Source organism: Typopeltis vanoorti, chromosome 4 (assembly GCF_054136105.1).
Source record: "Typopeltis vanoorti isolate ZY-2024b chromosome 4, IOZ_Tvanoo_1.0, whole genome shotgun sequence".
Taxonomy (NCBI): Eukaryota; Metazoa; Arthropoda; class Arachnida; order Uropygi; family Thelyphonidae; genus Typopeltis; species Typopeltis vanoorti.
In genome coordinates this window covers 98,349,786-98,365,729 of record NC_143552.1, presented here as the reverse complement: position 1 = coordinate 98,365,729, position 15,944 = coordinate 98,349,786, and the positions used below count along the sequence as shown (strand labels likewise).

The window sequence follows — 15,944 nt, the reverse complement described above, 5'->3', positions numbered from 1 at the left end:
GTTGAACCTACGTATCTAAAGTCTCTCACCTTCCTGATGACATTTCCTTCCAGCTCCAGGTCTGTCTCCTGGCCACCGCCCACTGCGCAACACATATACTCTGTCTTACTTCTGCTCAGTCTCATACCTCTCTCTTCCAGTACTTTTCTCCATCTTTCCAGTTTAGTTTCCGCTTCTTCTCTTGTATCTACACACAGCAAGATGTCATCTGCATACAACATTGTCCAAGGTGCATCTTCTCTCACCTCCTCTGTTACCACCTCCATCACAATATGAAACAGAAACGAACTTAATGCTGACCCTTGATGCAAGCCAACTGTTACTTGAAAACTTTCTGTCTGTCCCAAACAGGTCCGAACACTTGTCTTCACATTTCTGTACATTTCCTGCACCAACCTGACATATTTCTCTGGCACCTTCTTCTCCCTCAGACACCTCCAGACTTCTTGCCTTGGCACTCTATCGTATGCTTTCTCCAGATCAATAAATACCAGATGTAGCTCCCTTTGTTTCTCTCGATATTTTTCGATCATCTGTCGTAACCCAAAGATAGCATCTGTTGTTGATCTACCAGGCACGAAGCCAAATTGTTCCTTTGCAATCTCCACCTCCTCCCTCAATCTACCATCAAGAACCCTTTCTAGGATCTTCATTGTGTGGGACATCAACTTTATTCCTCTGTAATTTTTACAGTCTTGTGCATCCCCTTTACCCTTGTAGATGGGAACAAGAGTACTCTCCCTCCATTCCTCAGGTATATTTTCCTGTTGGCAAAGTTTCATGAACAGGTCCCACAGCAGGTCAATTCCCTCTTCCCCCAGTGCCTTCCATGCCTCCACTGGAATTCTGTCGGGGCCCACCGCTTTTCCATTCCTCATCCTCTTCATGGCCTCCGTCACTTCCATTCTACTGATGTTCTGCACCATCCCCTCAGAAGGCTGCCCATCTCCTCTGTGAGTCCTTGCATTTTCCTCATTCAGAAGTCCCTCAAAGTATATTTTCCATCTGTTTCTTATGTCCACATCCCTCCATAATACTCTTCCTTCAGCATCTTTGATCTGCCTCACATGTAAGATGTCCTTAGCTGCTTTATTTCTACATTTCGCTAGTTGGTAAATTTTTCTCTGTCCTTCCTTTGTTTCTAATTGATCATACAGATCTTGATATGCCATGGCCTTCGCCTGTGCCAGAACTCTCTTGGCTTCTTGCTTTCTCTCTTTGTACACCTCTCTGTTCTCTTCCACTCTTGACTCATCCCACTTCTGCTTTGCCTTCCTCTTAGCTGTCACTGCCACTTGTACGTTATTATTCCACCACCAACACTCCCTCCTTCTGCTCTCTAATCTTTCCAGATGTCTCACCAAGCACCTCGATTGCACAGCTCAGGATTACTTTTGAATTATGTTTCCACCAATCTTGTACACTTTCCAGTCCATCCGAAATCCTCTCTAACAAACTTCAACTATCTACTATTACCCCAAATCCCTGGCTTCAATTTCCTGGAGTATAGTTTCCTCAATGTGGTATGCAGCATGTAATCTTTGTATCCCTAGGAAGATACAAGATTTCCCACATTAAATCTTTTTCACTTTTCCACATTAAATCAACATCAATTGTTTTGCCCATATGCTATCTTTGTATGGACTGTGTGACATTACCTTAACTTGTTGAATTGGATTTAAACAGTATTGAGGTGAACACAGATAGATAAGAAAATAACTATTTATTAACTTTAAAGCTAATATTTCGCTAGTATTATATCCAGCATCTTCAGAGCACACAAAACAGTTTGTCACACTAGACAGCCACAATTCGGTGTAACAGTGGGGGCTAGTATAAGTAATTGCAGCGTGCAACACAAGACTAAAGTCCTAATATGGCACCATCTAAGTTATATGTATTAAAAAACATTAGTCCAAAGTTTTGAAAAAAATATAGCAGTCCAAAGTTTTGAAAAAAATAAATAAATATTAATTTAGTCTTAGGATGACTGTCTTCCAAATCTTTGGTAGATTTATACAGCCATACTTGTTAAGGTTTGGAGTATGTTTTAAAGCTTCTATTGATTCCAGAAACAATTCTCTCTGACTTGTAGAAGCTTCTGTGCAGTACTTTTTTTTTTTTTTTTCCCCAATTGATCATGTGTGCTGGGGTATCCAAAGCATGGTCTGCCAGACCCGACTTACCATAGCGAAAGTGCCAGGTATATTTTTTGTGTTCACTGAGGCGGATGTCCACAGTTCTTCCTGTCTGTCCGTAGTAGGCTTGGTGACAAGAACAGGGCACTTCATAGACTCCTCGATGTGAGTGAATCTGTCCTTAGGTGAGCAGATGAGAGTGGCCAATTTCACATAAGGTTTAAATACGGTGCGCAGACGGTGTTTGCTAAGCACCCTAGTATCTTTTCAGATGTGCCTTTAATGTACGGGATGGTGATAGTTTTGTTGTAGTCTTCTGTGGTAGATAGTGGGGGGGATTTCTGGGTAGCATTTAGTATTTTATCTATCTTATGGGGATTATAGCCATTGGTTAAGAAGGTGTGGCATAGGTGAGAAAGTTCAGCAGTGTGAGCAATGTCATTGGAACAGATTGTTCTAGCTCTATAGGTTAGTGTTTTTAAGATACCATATTGTTGAGAAGGGTGATGGTGTGATTGTTTGTGTAAATATCTCCTTGTATGTGTGGGTTTTCTATAAACTGAAAATGATAGGGAACCTTCTGGAAGACATGTGATTAGTGTGTCCAGGAAGGGAAGGCAGGCAGTCATTGGCTTCTAGTTCCATTGTAAAGTGGATTTTAGGGTGCTGGCTATTTAGATGCACTAAAAATTTATTCAATGTGTCTATTCCATGTGGCTAAATAGCAAACACATCATCAACACAGCATAGCCAGAAACTAGGTTTGAGAGTGGCCGTGTTGATAGCTAGCTTTTCCAGATGTTCTATGTAGAAGTTGGATAAGGGGGTAGAAAGGGGGGGGGGTTCCCATAGCTGTCCCATCTAATTGTATATTTTCCCTTTCCATGTAAAATAACCTGCCTGTACTGTGAATTTAAATAGCTGAAATATATTAGGGGGAAAATTGTGAATTTAGTAAGTTAGGTGTTTCAGTCAATGGTACATTAGTAAATAGTGAGGTAATATCAAAACTCACCATTAGGTCTGAACTATTTAAGGTGCGGTTTTCTAAAATACTTTTTAGGTGGGTAGAATTTTTAACAAAAGAGGGAGAATTGTTTGTGCAAGTGGCTAGTAGTTTGGCTAAATGTTTAGCTAGTTTATATGTAGGACTGTTTATACTATCTACAATAGGGCATAAAGGTGTACCTTGTTTGTGGATTTTTGGAGCTCCATATATTCTGGGAGTTTTAACATGAAAGGGTTTGAGTTTTTTGACCGTTTCTTTTGGCTAGGAAGCGACTTTGTTCAATAACTTGCACACCTTATTCTTTTGTGAGTTGGTGGGATCTCGATTTATGATTTGATATGTTGACCGGTCTTGGAGAATTGTGTGCATTTGCTTTCATATTCTGTTGTATCCATTACTACAGATGCGTTTCCTTTGTCTGATTTGGTTATTGTAATGTGGTTATTATTGCGTAGCTCTTTTAGAGCCATTATTTCTTTATGTGGGATATTATTTTTGGGAGGCTTAGAATGGTTTAGGATAATTAGTCATGTCTAATCTAATATTATTGGCTATTGCTGGAGGCAGGTTGTATATTCCACATTCAATGGAAGCCATTATTTTGATTTTTGGAACTTCTTTAGAAGTAACGGCAAAATTGTGTCCACGACTTAATGCACTCGTGACTTCTTTAGTTAAGGTTAATGATAAGTTCACAACGACGCCATCTTGATGTAATTGCAGCCGCTGCATAGCACTGCATTGATGGAGGAATTCAAATTTCTTCTGGTGCCAGTTTTTAACTTTAATGAATTCTTTATTGGCTGTAGAGTCTAAGATTCTCTCCAGGATATCCCATAGCTCCAGGTTCAAAATGTCAGAAAGTATATCATGTATTGCACTGATGGAAGAATTTATTTTTGAAAGTTCTCGGCGAGTAGCGTATATCTGTTCCCGTAATAGTGCTAAACTCGCTCGTTTATAAATACGTTGGGCTTTGGCTGAGTGACACTTGTTCTTAATTTTTATACAGTTAAGTATCAAATTGTTATCTCGGCACCTTTTTAAGAAGGCTAACCTGTTCAGTTGCCGTGCCAATTTTACTTTCCACTTACCGTATCGTTGTGCCTTGTGTATAATATTATCTCCGTGAAGAATATTTAAATGCATGGATAGGCTTTTGTGTTTGTCACACATGTTGAATTGGATTTAAATGGTATTGATGCAAACACAGATAGATAAGAAAATAACTATTTATTAACTTAAAAGCTAATATTTCACTGGTATTATATCCAGCATCTTCAGATGCACACAAACAAAACAGTTTGTTACAAATGCGAGACAACCACAATTCGATGTAACAGTGTAATATTACCTTAATATTAACTATTACTCTACCTGAATTTGCATCATCAGCAAACAACTGAATATCTTCCCTTCAAATTATTTCCTATATCTTATATGTACAAAGTAAATGGCAGTGGTCCAAGCACAGAGCGTGATACACCACTAATCACATGCCTTTTCCTGATTCTGCTCTTCCATCAGCCATCTTTTTTATACATATCACCAGTTTCATATCCATCCTCCATTTGTTGCAGTTTGTGTAAGAGTTCCATGTGGTATCCTGTCAAACACCTCTGCAAAATACAGCAGTATTATGTAGGCATTCCCTTTATCCAACTCAGCTGTCACCCTATTATAAAAAGTTAACAGATTACTAAGGCATGACCCATCCTTCATGAAGCCATGCCAAGTATCACATTCTTATCTACTCATTCTCTTTGAATTCTCTTTTTGACCAATTTTTCCAGTACTTTTACAACCGCTACTGAAATACTGATTGGTCTATAATTTGCTACCATAGACTTAGATCCTCCTTTATGCAAAAGAATTATTTTGCCCTCCTTCCACTATTAGGCCTATGACAGATTTGAAACTTAAAAGTAAACAGTCTAGTCAAAGGCATCACCAGTTCCCCTACACATTCTCTTAAAATGCAAGCTGATATTCCATCCAATCCCACAGTTGTGTTTGCATTCAGATTCTTTAATAATGCTAACACCTTCAATTCATCAACTTCTGTTTTCACATCAGTCGCTGTCATAACAATATCTTCACTTGGATGATATATTCTTGCATAATGATTACTCAGTAGCTCAACAATTTTGTTTGCCTCTGTTACTTCTCTACCATCTGCACTCATTAAAGTTATCCTTCCACAATCATTCTTCATTTTACTTGCCACATAATGAAAAACGTTTTTGGGATTTCCTTCTGCTTGTTCGTCTTATTTCTTCTCATAATCTGATTTTGCCTTCCTTATGCTGGTCAACTTTTTGTCTGATCCTTGTACAGTTCATGAGTTAGTTGGTCATCTTTCCCCTTGTATACCCTCATCGTTTTCTGTTTTTACAGCTCATGCTTAATGATACTATTCGTCCATCTAACTCCTACCTGAAACCCTCCTGACCTTGGGTATACAGTGTGATATTGCTTCCTCCAGATATCCCTCAACTATCCCCATGCACTGTGAACATCCTACCCTTGCCAATCTTTATGTCATGGTACTGTTTCAAGCTGCCTTATAAGTGCATTATAATCACCTTCCTTATAGTTCCACATATACCGCTTCTTACTGGAATTTCCACATGTTTTGCTATCTCCCAAGTCAGGACCGCATGATTCCTTTCCCCAATTGGAGGCAACGTACCTTCATTATAGTGAGGTCTTCTGATCCTATGATAAGATCCAACACTCATACCCAAGTATCCTCTATCATATTCTGCTTCAAGTAATCTCTCAGTAAGTGAATAAATTCATTTCCTTCCAATCTATGTCTCCAAAGTTGAAGTCCTCCATAATAATGACTCTTACTAATCTGCTGATGCACATGTTCAACATCAATCATTCCTGGCCCACCAAGGCCTATAGCAGTGATCAATTTATATTTTGTCCTATTGGCTTCAATCTCATGCAGATTGCCTCTAAAGAACTGCCATCTGCCTGACTGACTCCTAATCTTGTTGGCTGCAATTATCTGATATCATCATTAGCAGTACCCCACTCCATGTCCTATCTACTCTATCTTCACTGAAAATACTAAATCCATCACATTCTATCCCCTCTAATCATGTCATCTGCTGTTAGCCAAGACTAACTTATTGCCTATAACTTTTTCCAAGGCTGCACTAACCAATGATAAAAACTCTTCACTTTTGTTCCTGATGCTTCTAGCATTAGCATGCAGAAACTGTAGCATCCCTTAGGCCCCCAATCCCGTTACATTCTGAATTGACTACCACATTCTATATTGTTGGATGAGAGACTAGATTCCACATCTTTGTCCATTCACCAATTCGGTTCATGGACCTTCACGCACACACACACACCTACTCTAATTGCTTTAGTTTTCCTGACTTTCTGGTGTGATTTTCACACCAGGAAAACAAGATTTTGTAGCACTTTCATGAAAAACTTCCCTCATCATAGAATTGTCATAAATTATTCTTACAATTTTCCTTTTGCCTTTGACCTCTTTTTTTCCTATGCATCAATGGCAAAAGAACAGTTCGACTGTTCTCTTGCCATTTCTGCAGCTTTTCAATCTCTCACTTTGTCCTGTGAAGGACTATATGCAAGCATGTAATTTCTTTATTCAGATCTTCTACATTCTTCTGAAATTCTTATCCAGGTTATGCAACAACTCTTTGACCTCATTCTCATGCACTGCTAACTGTTCATCCAGTGTGTAGCAGTAGCAGTGTGCACCACGTTACATACACCTGGTTGAAATATCTTAGCAAAGTGAGCATTCATTAAGTGAACGGTCATGAGTTTGACACTAGAGAACCATCTGCAAACTATTGAATGCAGATGGTTCTCTAGTGTCAAACTCATGACCATTGATGTGTCAAACTCATGCAGCCTAAAGGCAATCCAAAAGAAATTTATTGTTATGCCACAAGCAAAAGAAAGAATGAATGTGGAAGAACAATAAATTTCTTTTGGATTGCCTTTAGGCTGCATAGCCAATTTCTTTTCATATTACAATTTAGCCTTCCACACAATACTCTTTACTTTTCTGGCCTATGCCTTATATATTTCATAAGGCTCTCTCTTATTCTTGCAATATTCTTTCCATATATCTTATGGATCTCTTGTTTAAGAAAGTTGAATATCCATTTCACTCCCACCCTATTTATGCATTAAACTAAGAATACATTAACATACTGCCTCATTTAAACATTTTTTTAAAGATCCCATGTATTGCTGACATCTTTCCCATTTAGTATATAGATGTTTATTTTATTTTATTGCTAAAAGTAATTTGCTGAAACAATTTTCCTGTAACATATCCATAGTGTGGTTTGTTAAGGAGAAAATCTTATTATCAGCCCAAATCTGGATCTTAGCCCTCACCAACAATTTTTCTAATAGCTTGACTCAGATATACAGATTGGCTTCAATCTGAAACCTCAGTCTACCATTTTCACCTTTGTGAAGAACAATTTTACTCTCCTCTCACTCCTTTAGGAGTTGCACTTTTAAACAAGTATGTTAGGATGCTGTTAACTCCCTGAAACATTTAAGATTTGCAGTGATGTATCATTGTCTCTGTGCCATATTAACATGTAGTTGACTAATTCCTCATATCTGCTCACCTCACCCACAACTAGCCACTCCAACTCCCCCCCCCCCCCAGTTCAAACTCTGCATGATATCACACACCATTTGTGAGGATGAAATACTCTGACCTGTTCATTAAACACTTCAACTATCTTCTGAAGCAGTTATCAGTCTACCATTTTCATTCTTCTACTGGCAAATCAAAAGAACATTTTGTGAATTTTTTCAACTTCACTTTTGATGTTTTATTATCAGATTATGAATGTTAGTGATAGTTTACTTTTAAAGCAATTCAATTCTCAATATAGGAATATTTAGATAAAGAAGTTCTTCACTTAATTTTTGAAATGCTTAAAATATTAGCTAAGCATATAAAGATAGAATTCTAATAATCAGATATGCTTTTGTTTACATACCGTGGTTCCTATAAAGAATTGGCGTACAGCTGGAGAAGTAGCAAGAATCCATAATATAATTCCAATTAAACCACAGCCAAGCAACTGCAAAACAGCATAAACTTAAAACTTCAACATTAAGTACAGCTTTAAAACAAAAAATGAAAATGTATTCAATCCTAAAAGTCAATATATCTGCATTATTAGATAAGTCAGTGTTTCCTCAGAGTATGGTACATATACCCCTGGCCATATGCAAAAGGTCCTTTTGGGGGATATGAGGAATTTAAACATTTTTTTTTTTTTTTTAGTTTTGTATTTTCATCTCCATATTGTTATAGATAACTGTAGTTCTATTCTATATTCAATAACTAAATAACCTAAAAGGAAGTTGGACACAAAATGCATCTCTTGGCATGCATCAACTGACCTCTGTTAGAACCACATCTGGTTGATGGCATATCGCATTCCAACCACTTAGAACTGTTTGCATTGAAGATATATGTTACCGCTAAAGCTCGAAAGCCGTTAATGTGCACATTACCTAGCTAATCTGCAGACTAACTGATTTGCTCCGTTAACGTACGGAATCAAGAGTTTTCAGCATTTTACCTAGGTAATGTGCACATTAACGGCTTCCGTATAGTTAAAGTTCAAAAGTTTGTTTCTCTTATTTCCTTTTCCTACTCCTTCCCCCCTCTCCCTCCACTTTTAGTTTGGTTTCGCCAGTGTCTTGTCGTCGCGATGTAAAGCGAATAAAAGTTTTCCAGAAGAAGGAATCATCTTGAGATTATCAAATAATTCAAAGGTATGATGTGTTAACTGTACAAGGCTGTGAAAAACTCATTGAGTCGTTGTCAGATGAGCGAGAAAGTGTGAAAAAAAGTTTGTCAATGCCGAAGAATTGTTTGACATATTGTATTCTACTCATTTGTCAATTGGCCACGGTGGAAGAGACAGAATGATCAAGCAATTAAATACACTTTATAAAAACATAACCCAAGCCCAAATAAAAATGTTTTTGGATTTATGCGAACCTTGTCAACAAAAACAAAAAAGTGCGAAAAAAGGGATTGTTGTAAAGCCGATTATTTCATCGCATTTCAAGCAGATGCCAGGTGGATCTCATCGATTACCAATCTCAACCAGATGGAAAGTTTAAGTTTCTCCTCGTATACCAAGACCACTTAACAAAATTTGTTGTATTGAAGCTGCTCGCATCAAAATGGGCGGATGAAGTAGCCTATAAATTGCTTGATATTTTTCTCCTTTTTGGCGCTCCAAGTATTTTGCATTCTGATAACGGACACGAATTTTGTAATAAAATCTTAGAATGTGTAACACAGTTGTGGCCGGAAATCAAAATGGTTAATGGCAAACCTACACAGCCAAAATCAAGGAAGTGTAGAACGAGCGAATCAAGACATTGAAAACATGCTCACTACTTGGATGGCTGATAAGCAAACTAACAAATGGAGTGAGGGCGTACAATTTGTACAATTCATGAAGAAACGTGCCTATCATTCTGCAATTAAAAGAAGTCCATGCTCGGTTGTCCTGCAAAAGTGGGATTGTCTTCTTCTATTATACCACAGAGTGTATTACATTCGATTAATATTGAAGAAGACCTTGAAAAATTAGAAGATTCACAAGAAACTGTGATTATGGGATCACAGTCAAATCTTACTCAAGAGGACATTCCGTTATCCCCTGCTTCTACAGAATCGCCTATAGAAATACAAGAATTTATCAATAGTAATCTTAAACTGCCTTCTATACCGTTGATTGAGAATACAGTTATGAAGAATATTCACTTACTCTGCACCTCCAAGGAATCACCTTTGCATGTTGAAGAAGTCAACACTGAATTACCCTCAACTTCAGCAGAATCGCCGTCACAGTTTCGTACAGAGTCTGTAAAGAGGACTATACAAGAAACGGTCTGTATTGTTTGCTCAAAAGCAGCATCAGGTGCTCACAAGTGTAAATCGTGTGACATGTTTGTTCACGTAATTTGTGGTGAAATAGATCCTAAAGAGGAAGGGTATCGTATGTATTGTGCAACATCTGTAAAAAGAATATGGATCAGAAAATACAGCGTGATGAAGCCAAGTAAAGAAAAGCAAGTAAAGTAAAAGAGAAGTAAAAGAAAAGCAAGTAAAGAAAATGTTAGCAGTTTCTAATGCAAAGTACCCAAATGTTGATAAAGGTGTCACTGTGAGAATTAAAGTACCGGAAGTAGACAGACCAAAAACTGATGCCCGCTCGATTTCAGCTGTGGTTCTTAGTAAAACAGAGGATGGCGTTTATAAACTTGGTACTAAAACGGGTATTTTAAAACAATTGTATTCAAAATCTGAATTCAGTGTTTGCAAAGAGAGATATTTAATGAAAGATGTCCCTAATGTAGAAATATCTTTACGTCAAACAGCAATAAAACAATCCCTTGGTACTGGGCAGGGTTTCAGAAAATGTGACTGTAAATCTAAATGTACCACAAATAGGTGTGCTTGTCGCAAAAACCAATTGCTATGTAATTCAAAGTGTCACCAATCTTTAGATTGCACTAATAAGTAAACATAATTTTATCATATATTTTGCAAATTCATTTCCTTAATTGTAATAATAATATTTTAAACCGTTTGATTCTTTGTTTTAATAGCTTTTTAATTGCTGTTGTTCCAGCAAAGATCTTATTTTCACTTTAACGAGTGCCTAGTAGGTAATGTGCAGATTACCTAGGTAATTTGAGAAATGGAACAATTTTCGGATCACCCTAGTTAATCTGCACATTACCTAACTAATCTGCAGATTAACTGATTTCTGCACTTTAGAGGTAACATATACATAAAAGTAGTTCAACCATGCAGCCGAAACTCTCCACTAAATTTTGGAATCATCTGTATCAAACTAACAGTCCTTGATGATTGTTTCACCACCTGTGCATAGTTTATGTTTATACATGTTTATGTCACAAATTGTCATTTTAACAGAGCCACATCTATGGCTAAAAATAAATACAGATCCAGATTTCACCCAACTAACTTCTTCCTAACAAAATCAATTTTCATTCATCGCATTTAAATTCTCAGTAATAAAAAAAAGTTTAATTTCATAATTTTTGCTTTTACTGTCTGTAAATTGGATCTGTACAATTAAAAATGTATTTAATAATTTAAAATAAATGTTTGACATATTTGTAATTTATTATAACCAGATGTTAAAAAAAAATAATACCTTTATAATTATTCATGTTTGAATGAAATGCTACTATAACTTCTCCCAAATTGCCTTTGCCTGAGAGGGGGATATGATAATGTTACAAAATTTTGACAGGAGTAAAAGGGTACTGAAAGTCTGGGAAACATTCAGCGAAGTTATTAAGGGCTTATATTTCAAGCAGTTATTCAATGATAGTCATTTAATACATTTAAGGAAACCAAAGCCAAGGAATTTGCTGTGGTTGTCTTACATAAATGCTGCTTTACACATAAAGAGATCAAATAGTTCAGTTTTATAGTTAATAGCTCACAAAATTTGAATGAAAGAACATACCAAGGACATTGAAGGGGGGGGATGCAAATCAGGCCTAGCTTGCCACAAAGGAAAAGCATCACATAATTTTGGAACACTAACAAAAAGCCACATACTGAAGTTAACAGCCACATTCACAAAACGACTCATTTCATGAATGACACTGTCAAACACAGTGCATTAAAAATCAAGGCCTTATCTTACTATTATCAGCCATCTTTTAAATCCTAAAATATATATGAAATTAGTAGCACTACTATTTTTTAATGCATATAATGATGTTAATTTAATCATTAAACTAATATATTGGGCTGTGATGTCATGTTTATTGTTCAGGGAACATATTGCAAAGGTGGTGAAGGTAACCCAGAGGTTGCTGCAATACTGAGAAGGCCTCTGACCTGCAGAGATAAGAGTTGTCAAATCCTGATCAGAATTATTATTATTCATGACACCTCCAAGGAGTCTGAAGACTCATCGCTGGAGGACACCTAATGTACAACTCTCCATCTCCACAGAACCTCTACTATCAATCACCTACATCTACATCAGAACAACACTTGGGCTATTGTTCTCAAATTTGGTCCCCAGGAGTTGAAGAGGATAAGTTAACTGTGGAAAGGATACAGAGGCAGATAACAAAGATGGTTTCAGCACTCTACAATGTTAGTTATGGGGAGTGGCTGAGGGAATGCTGACTGCAGAATTTGGTGGATAGAAGAAGGAGAGGCAATATGATTGAGACTTTTAAACTGTTTGGAGGTAGTTACAAGGTTGACACTGGGAAGTTCTTTCGCTTGGTGAAACAGGGGAGGGAGCAAGGACAAGGGGGCCATCCCTGAAAGTTGCAAAAGGAAGCTGTGAGCAAGAAGGCGTGGTTTCTTTGCATGGAGGGTGGCTGAACTGTGGAATGACTCGGTCATTCCACGTCAAAGGACTCATCGTGGGAGGTCCTTGTGCTCTCACAGAGGCCTGAATCATAATAAGTTTTACTTTCATACTCATAATTATACTGGAATCATGGCAAACTATAACCATTTGCAATTTCTTTCAACATATCATAATCCGTAGTGCAATTGGGAGAACGACGGTACGTTGCACCCTTCAATTAGAAAAGGCCTAAGTTAGATTCTCGTCATGACGGGAGGAATCTTTATATGGACTTTTTCAATTGAAGGCAAGTTAGCCGATCTCATACGGAAGTAGAAGGTTTTTTCTCCCGGAAACTCTGATTTTTCATCCGCATACAGACAAATCGGATCTTCAGAACACACGCAATTTACAGACAAAAAATACTAGCTGTGGTGGTGGATGTGGCCAGTAAATGGCGTTGATGTAGGTGATTGGTAGTAGAGGTTCTGTGTAGTAGGGAGATGGAGAGTCGTACATTAGGTGTCCTCTGGCGACGAGTCTTCGGACTCCTTGGAGGTGTCATGAATAATAATAATAATAAAAATATTTTATCAAAAGACAGTCTCGTTTTACCAGCCTGCTATTATTTCGTGAAACATTCAAAAGCAACAAAGGTGAGTTTTGATTATGATGTTCTATGTGAATTTTTCAAAGGCTTTTGACAAGACACCATTTTGATAACCTTAGTCTGACTGTAAGAAATGAGCAGATATGTAGCAAATTGATCAAATGGGTATATAGTAAAAGTTCAGTTTTGATTCCATTTCTGTTTAATCTGTATACTGAGTTTGGCAGATGTTAGATATGCAACTATTTCTGGGAAATATTGGAAGAATGATAAAGGGCAAGACTGATTGACGTTTATGTATATGAATTCCACAGAGGAGAGGTTACAAAATCTTTAGCATATCAGTAATACATGTTTAGAAGTAATATTTAGAAGAAAGCAGGAACCTACTGATGTATTTATTGAGTGGCACTTGGAGGTTTAGTCATTGGATAAAGCTAGATTCTGAATGCATGTTAACCAGCATATTTCAATAGCTATTTTCATGGATGTGTTCTGTTGAACTGTCTTCCATCATTTCTTCACTTACTTTAAGCATGCAAAAACACAAGCAACACAAGATGGTGAGGAGTGGTTTCTTTTGCATGGAGGGTGGTTGAACCGTGGAACAACCGTGGTTGAACTGGTTGATAAAAATCTGAGAAAGTGACTGGAACAACTATGAAAGAGGATACTCTATTAACAAAAAGTGCTCTCTTCTGGATATCGAGAAGCAATTTTGGGAGGTTCTTTTATGGGGCCTACTATCCTGAAAGTGGCCAACTATAAGAATGTTCTTCCAATAATGACAATTACATGCTGAACTACAAAACTGGAAATTATGACAAACTCAAGAGAATACTACCTTTAATCCAATAACATCAATTACTGAATGGGAAGATATTAGCAATGCATAGGAAGCTGTGAAAAGTTGCTTAAATGAGGCAGTACATGAATGCATCTCTAGAGTTCGAAGAACAAATGGGTGGAAGTGAAATAGACGTGCAACTGTATTAAGTAAAAGATCCATAATATGTGGAAGGAATATCGTGAGAATAAGAACGAGAGGAATTATGAAATCTATAAAGTCAGAAAGGTTATGAGTATTGTACAGAAAGCTAAATAGGAATATGAAAAGAAATTAGCTGTGCAGACCAGGTGCAACCCAGAAGAATTTTATTGCTATGCTGCAAGTGAAAGAAAAAATGAATGTGGAAAAATAACTTTAGCAAATGCAGATAATACTCTTGTGTCAGAAGCAGATGAGATTGTTCAAATAACTGAGTGCTCACTTCAACTAAGATCTACCAGCCATGTGGATATAACCGACCTCTTTGCAAGGCCTTAATGCAATTGCATCTGGACTACTGTGCAGAGATTTGGTCTCCTGGGTTCAGAGGAGATGAAGCTGTGGAAATGGTGCAAATAAAAGAAACAAAAATAATATTGAAATTATGTAACGTACATTACGAGGGAGTATGTGGAATGTGTAAATGCTGATAAACGGGAGAAAGAAGGATTATTTCCCTTGGCATCCCTTGTGTAGTCCTCAACTCCCTGGAGGTGAGAATAAACTATTATGTAGATGAAACCAGAACCTGTTATTGCTATGAAACAGGAATGTAGTACCATATTCACCTTAAACAGGGAACGAAATAATTTTATTATTACATGCACACAAAAACAATCACAGTGTGTATACATGCATACATACACACAGTGATCATTTTTCTCGAAATCTTACAAAAATTTAAATCCTACACACTCAAAAGGATGTAAACCAACAGTACATTTGCTTTATTAGCACTGTGAGTAGGCTAAAGGTTGGATTAATCAAGAACTTCCCTGCTCCTAGACAAAACTTTACTCCTTCAAGCCACTTCACTCCAAGTAAGCGCAGTGTTAGTTTAAAACACAATGAAATTTCTTTACTACTTAAAGACATTCACCAATATTCATGCCCCAGGTAGGCTTTGAACTCTAGTTGTTTGGAGAGCAGTTGTGCTATCTACTTGGGCAACTGGGTTGGCAGAGCAGTCATTTGCTGTTAAATATAAAAAACTGCAAAAGTTAAATGAATCACTCCAGTGTGGACTTGGATGTGATATTAGTTGCACTCACAAATGGGATATAGTACCATATCCACCTCAAACATCTGCAACCGAAAGACTTTCACATAAACATCCGTGCGTGGGATTCGAATCCACCTGTTGATTAGAAAGCAGCGATGGTTCACTGATGCTAATCAGCTGTTTTAAAGAAATTACTTGCGGTATTATCTTCAGTAATTTTTATTAGTGTCTACGACTTGAAGGAATGTAGTAATGCTGATAAAATCTTATCCACATAGTTTTAAATAAAAAAATTATCTGGATCAACTAAGTTATTAATAGTTTGTCCTAACAGAATATTCTGCATAGTATTTTTTTTAAGTTTAAATGGGGGGGGGGGGATTATAAATAAAATCAAGATTCAATTATTTGTTTAATCTTATTTTTAAGTTCAACTATACACACGAGAAATGCGTGTGTGTTCGGAGAAACAAATGCTCACACAGTGAGCATTTTCTAAATTAACTCAACTGATTAATCACTCCAGATTAAGTACACTGCTGAGTGAGTTGGATAGAAGTATGGATGCGGTAACGTTCGCTGTTCTTTGAAACTCCTCACCTTTGACTGGCCAAAAGACCTACCGTCTATTTTTTCATTGTACGATGAGAACTTTATTCATGAGAAATATTGATATTCTTTACGATAACAGCTTTGTAAATCTTCATTTCTTCAAATCTTACTTAACTG

The 15,944-nt window shown here is 37.1% G+C and overlaps 1 protein-coding gene across 1 annotated transcript in view; it reads right to left on the bottom strand.

Moving 5' to 3' along the window:
• Positions 1 to 15,944, bottom strand: part of LOC150107540 (tetraspanin-9-like) — a 176,910-nt gene that overhangs the window by 96,261 nt on the left and 64,705 nt on the right. The window contains exon 2 of the mRNA XM_090391943.1: positions 8,172 to 8,255. Within this exon, the coding sequence (XP_090248069.1) occupies positions 8,172 to 8,255 (84 nt within the window). The remainder of the gene's footprint in view (positions 1 to 8,171; positions 8,256 to 15,944) is intronic.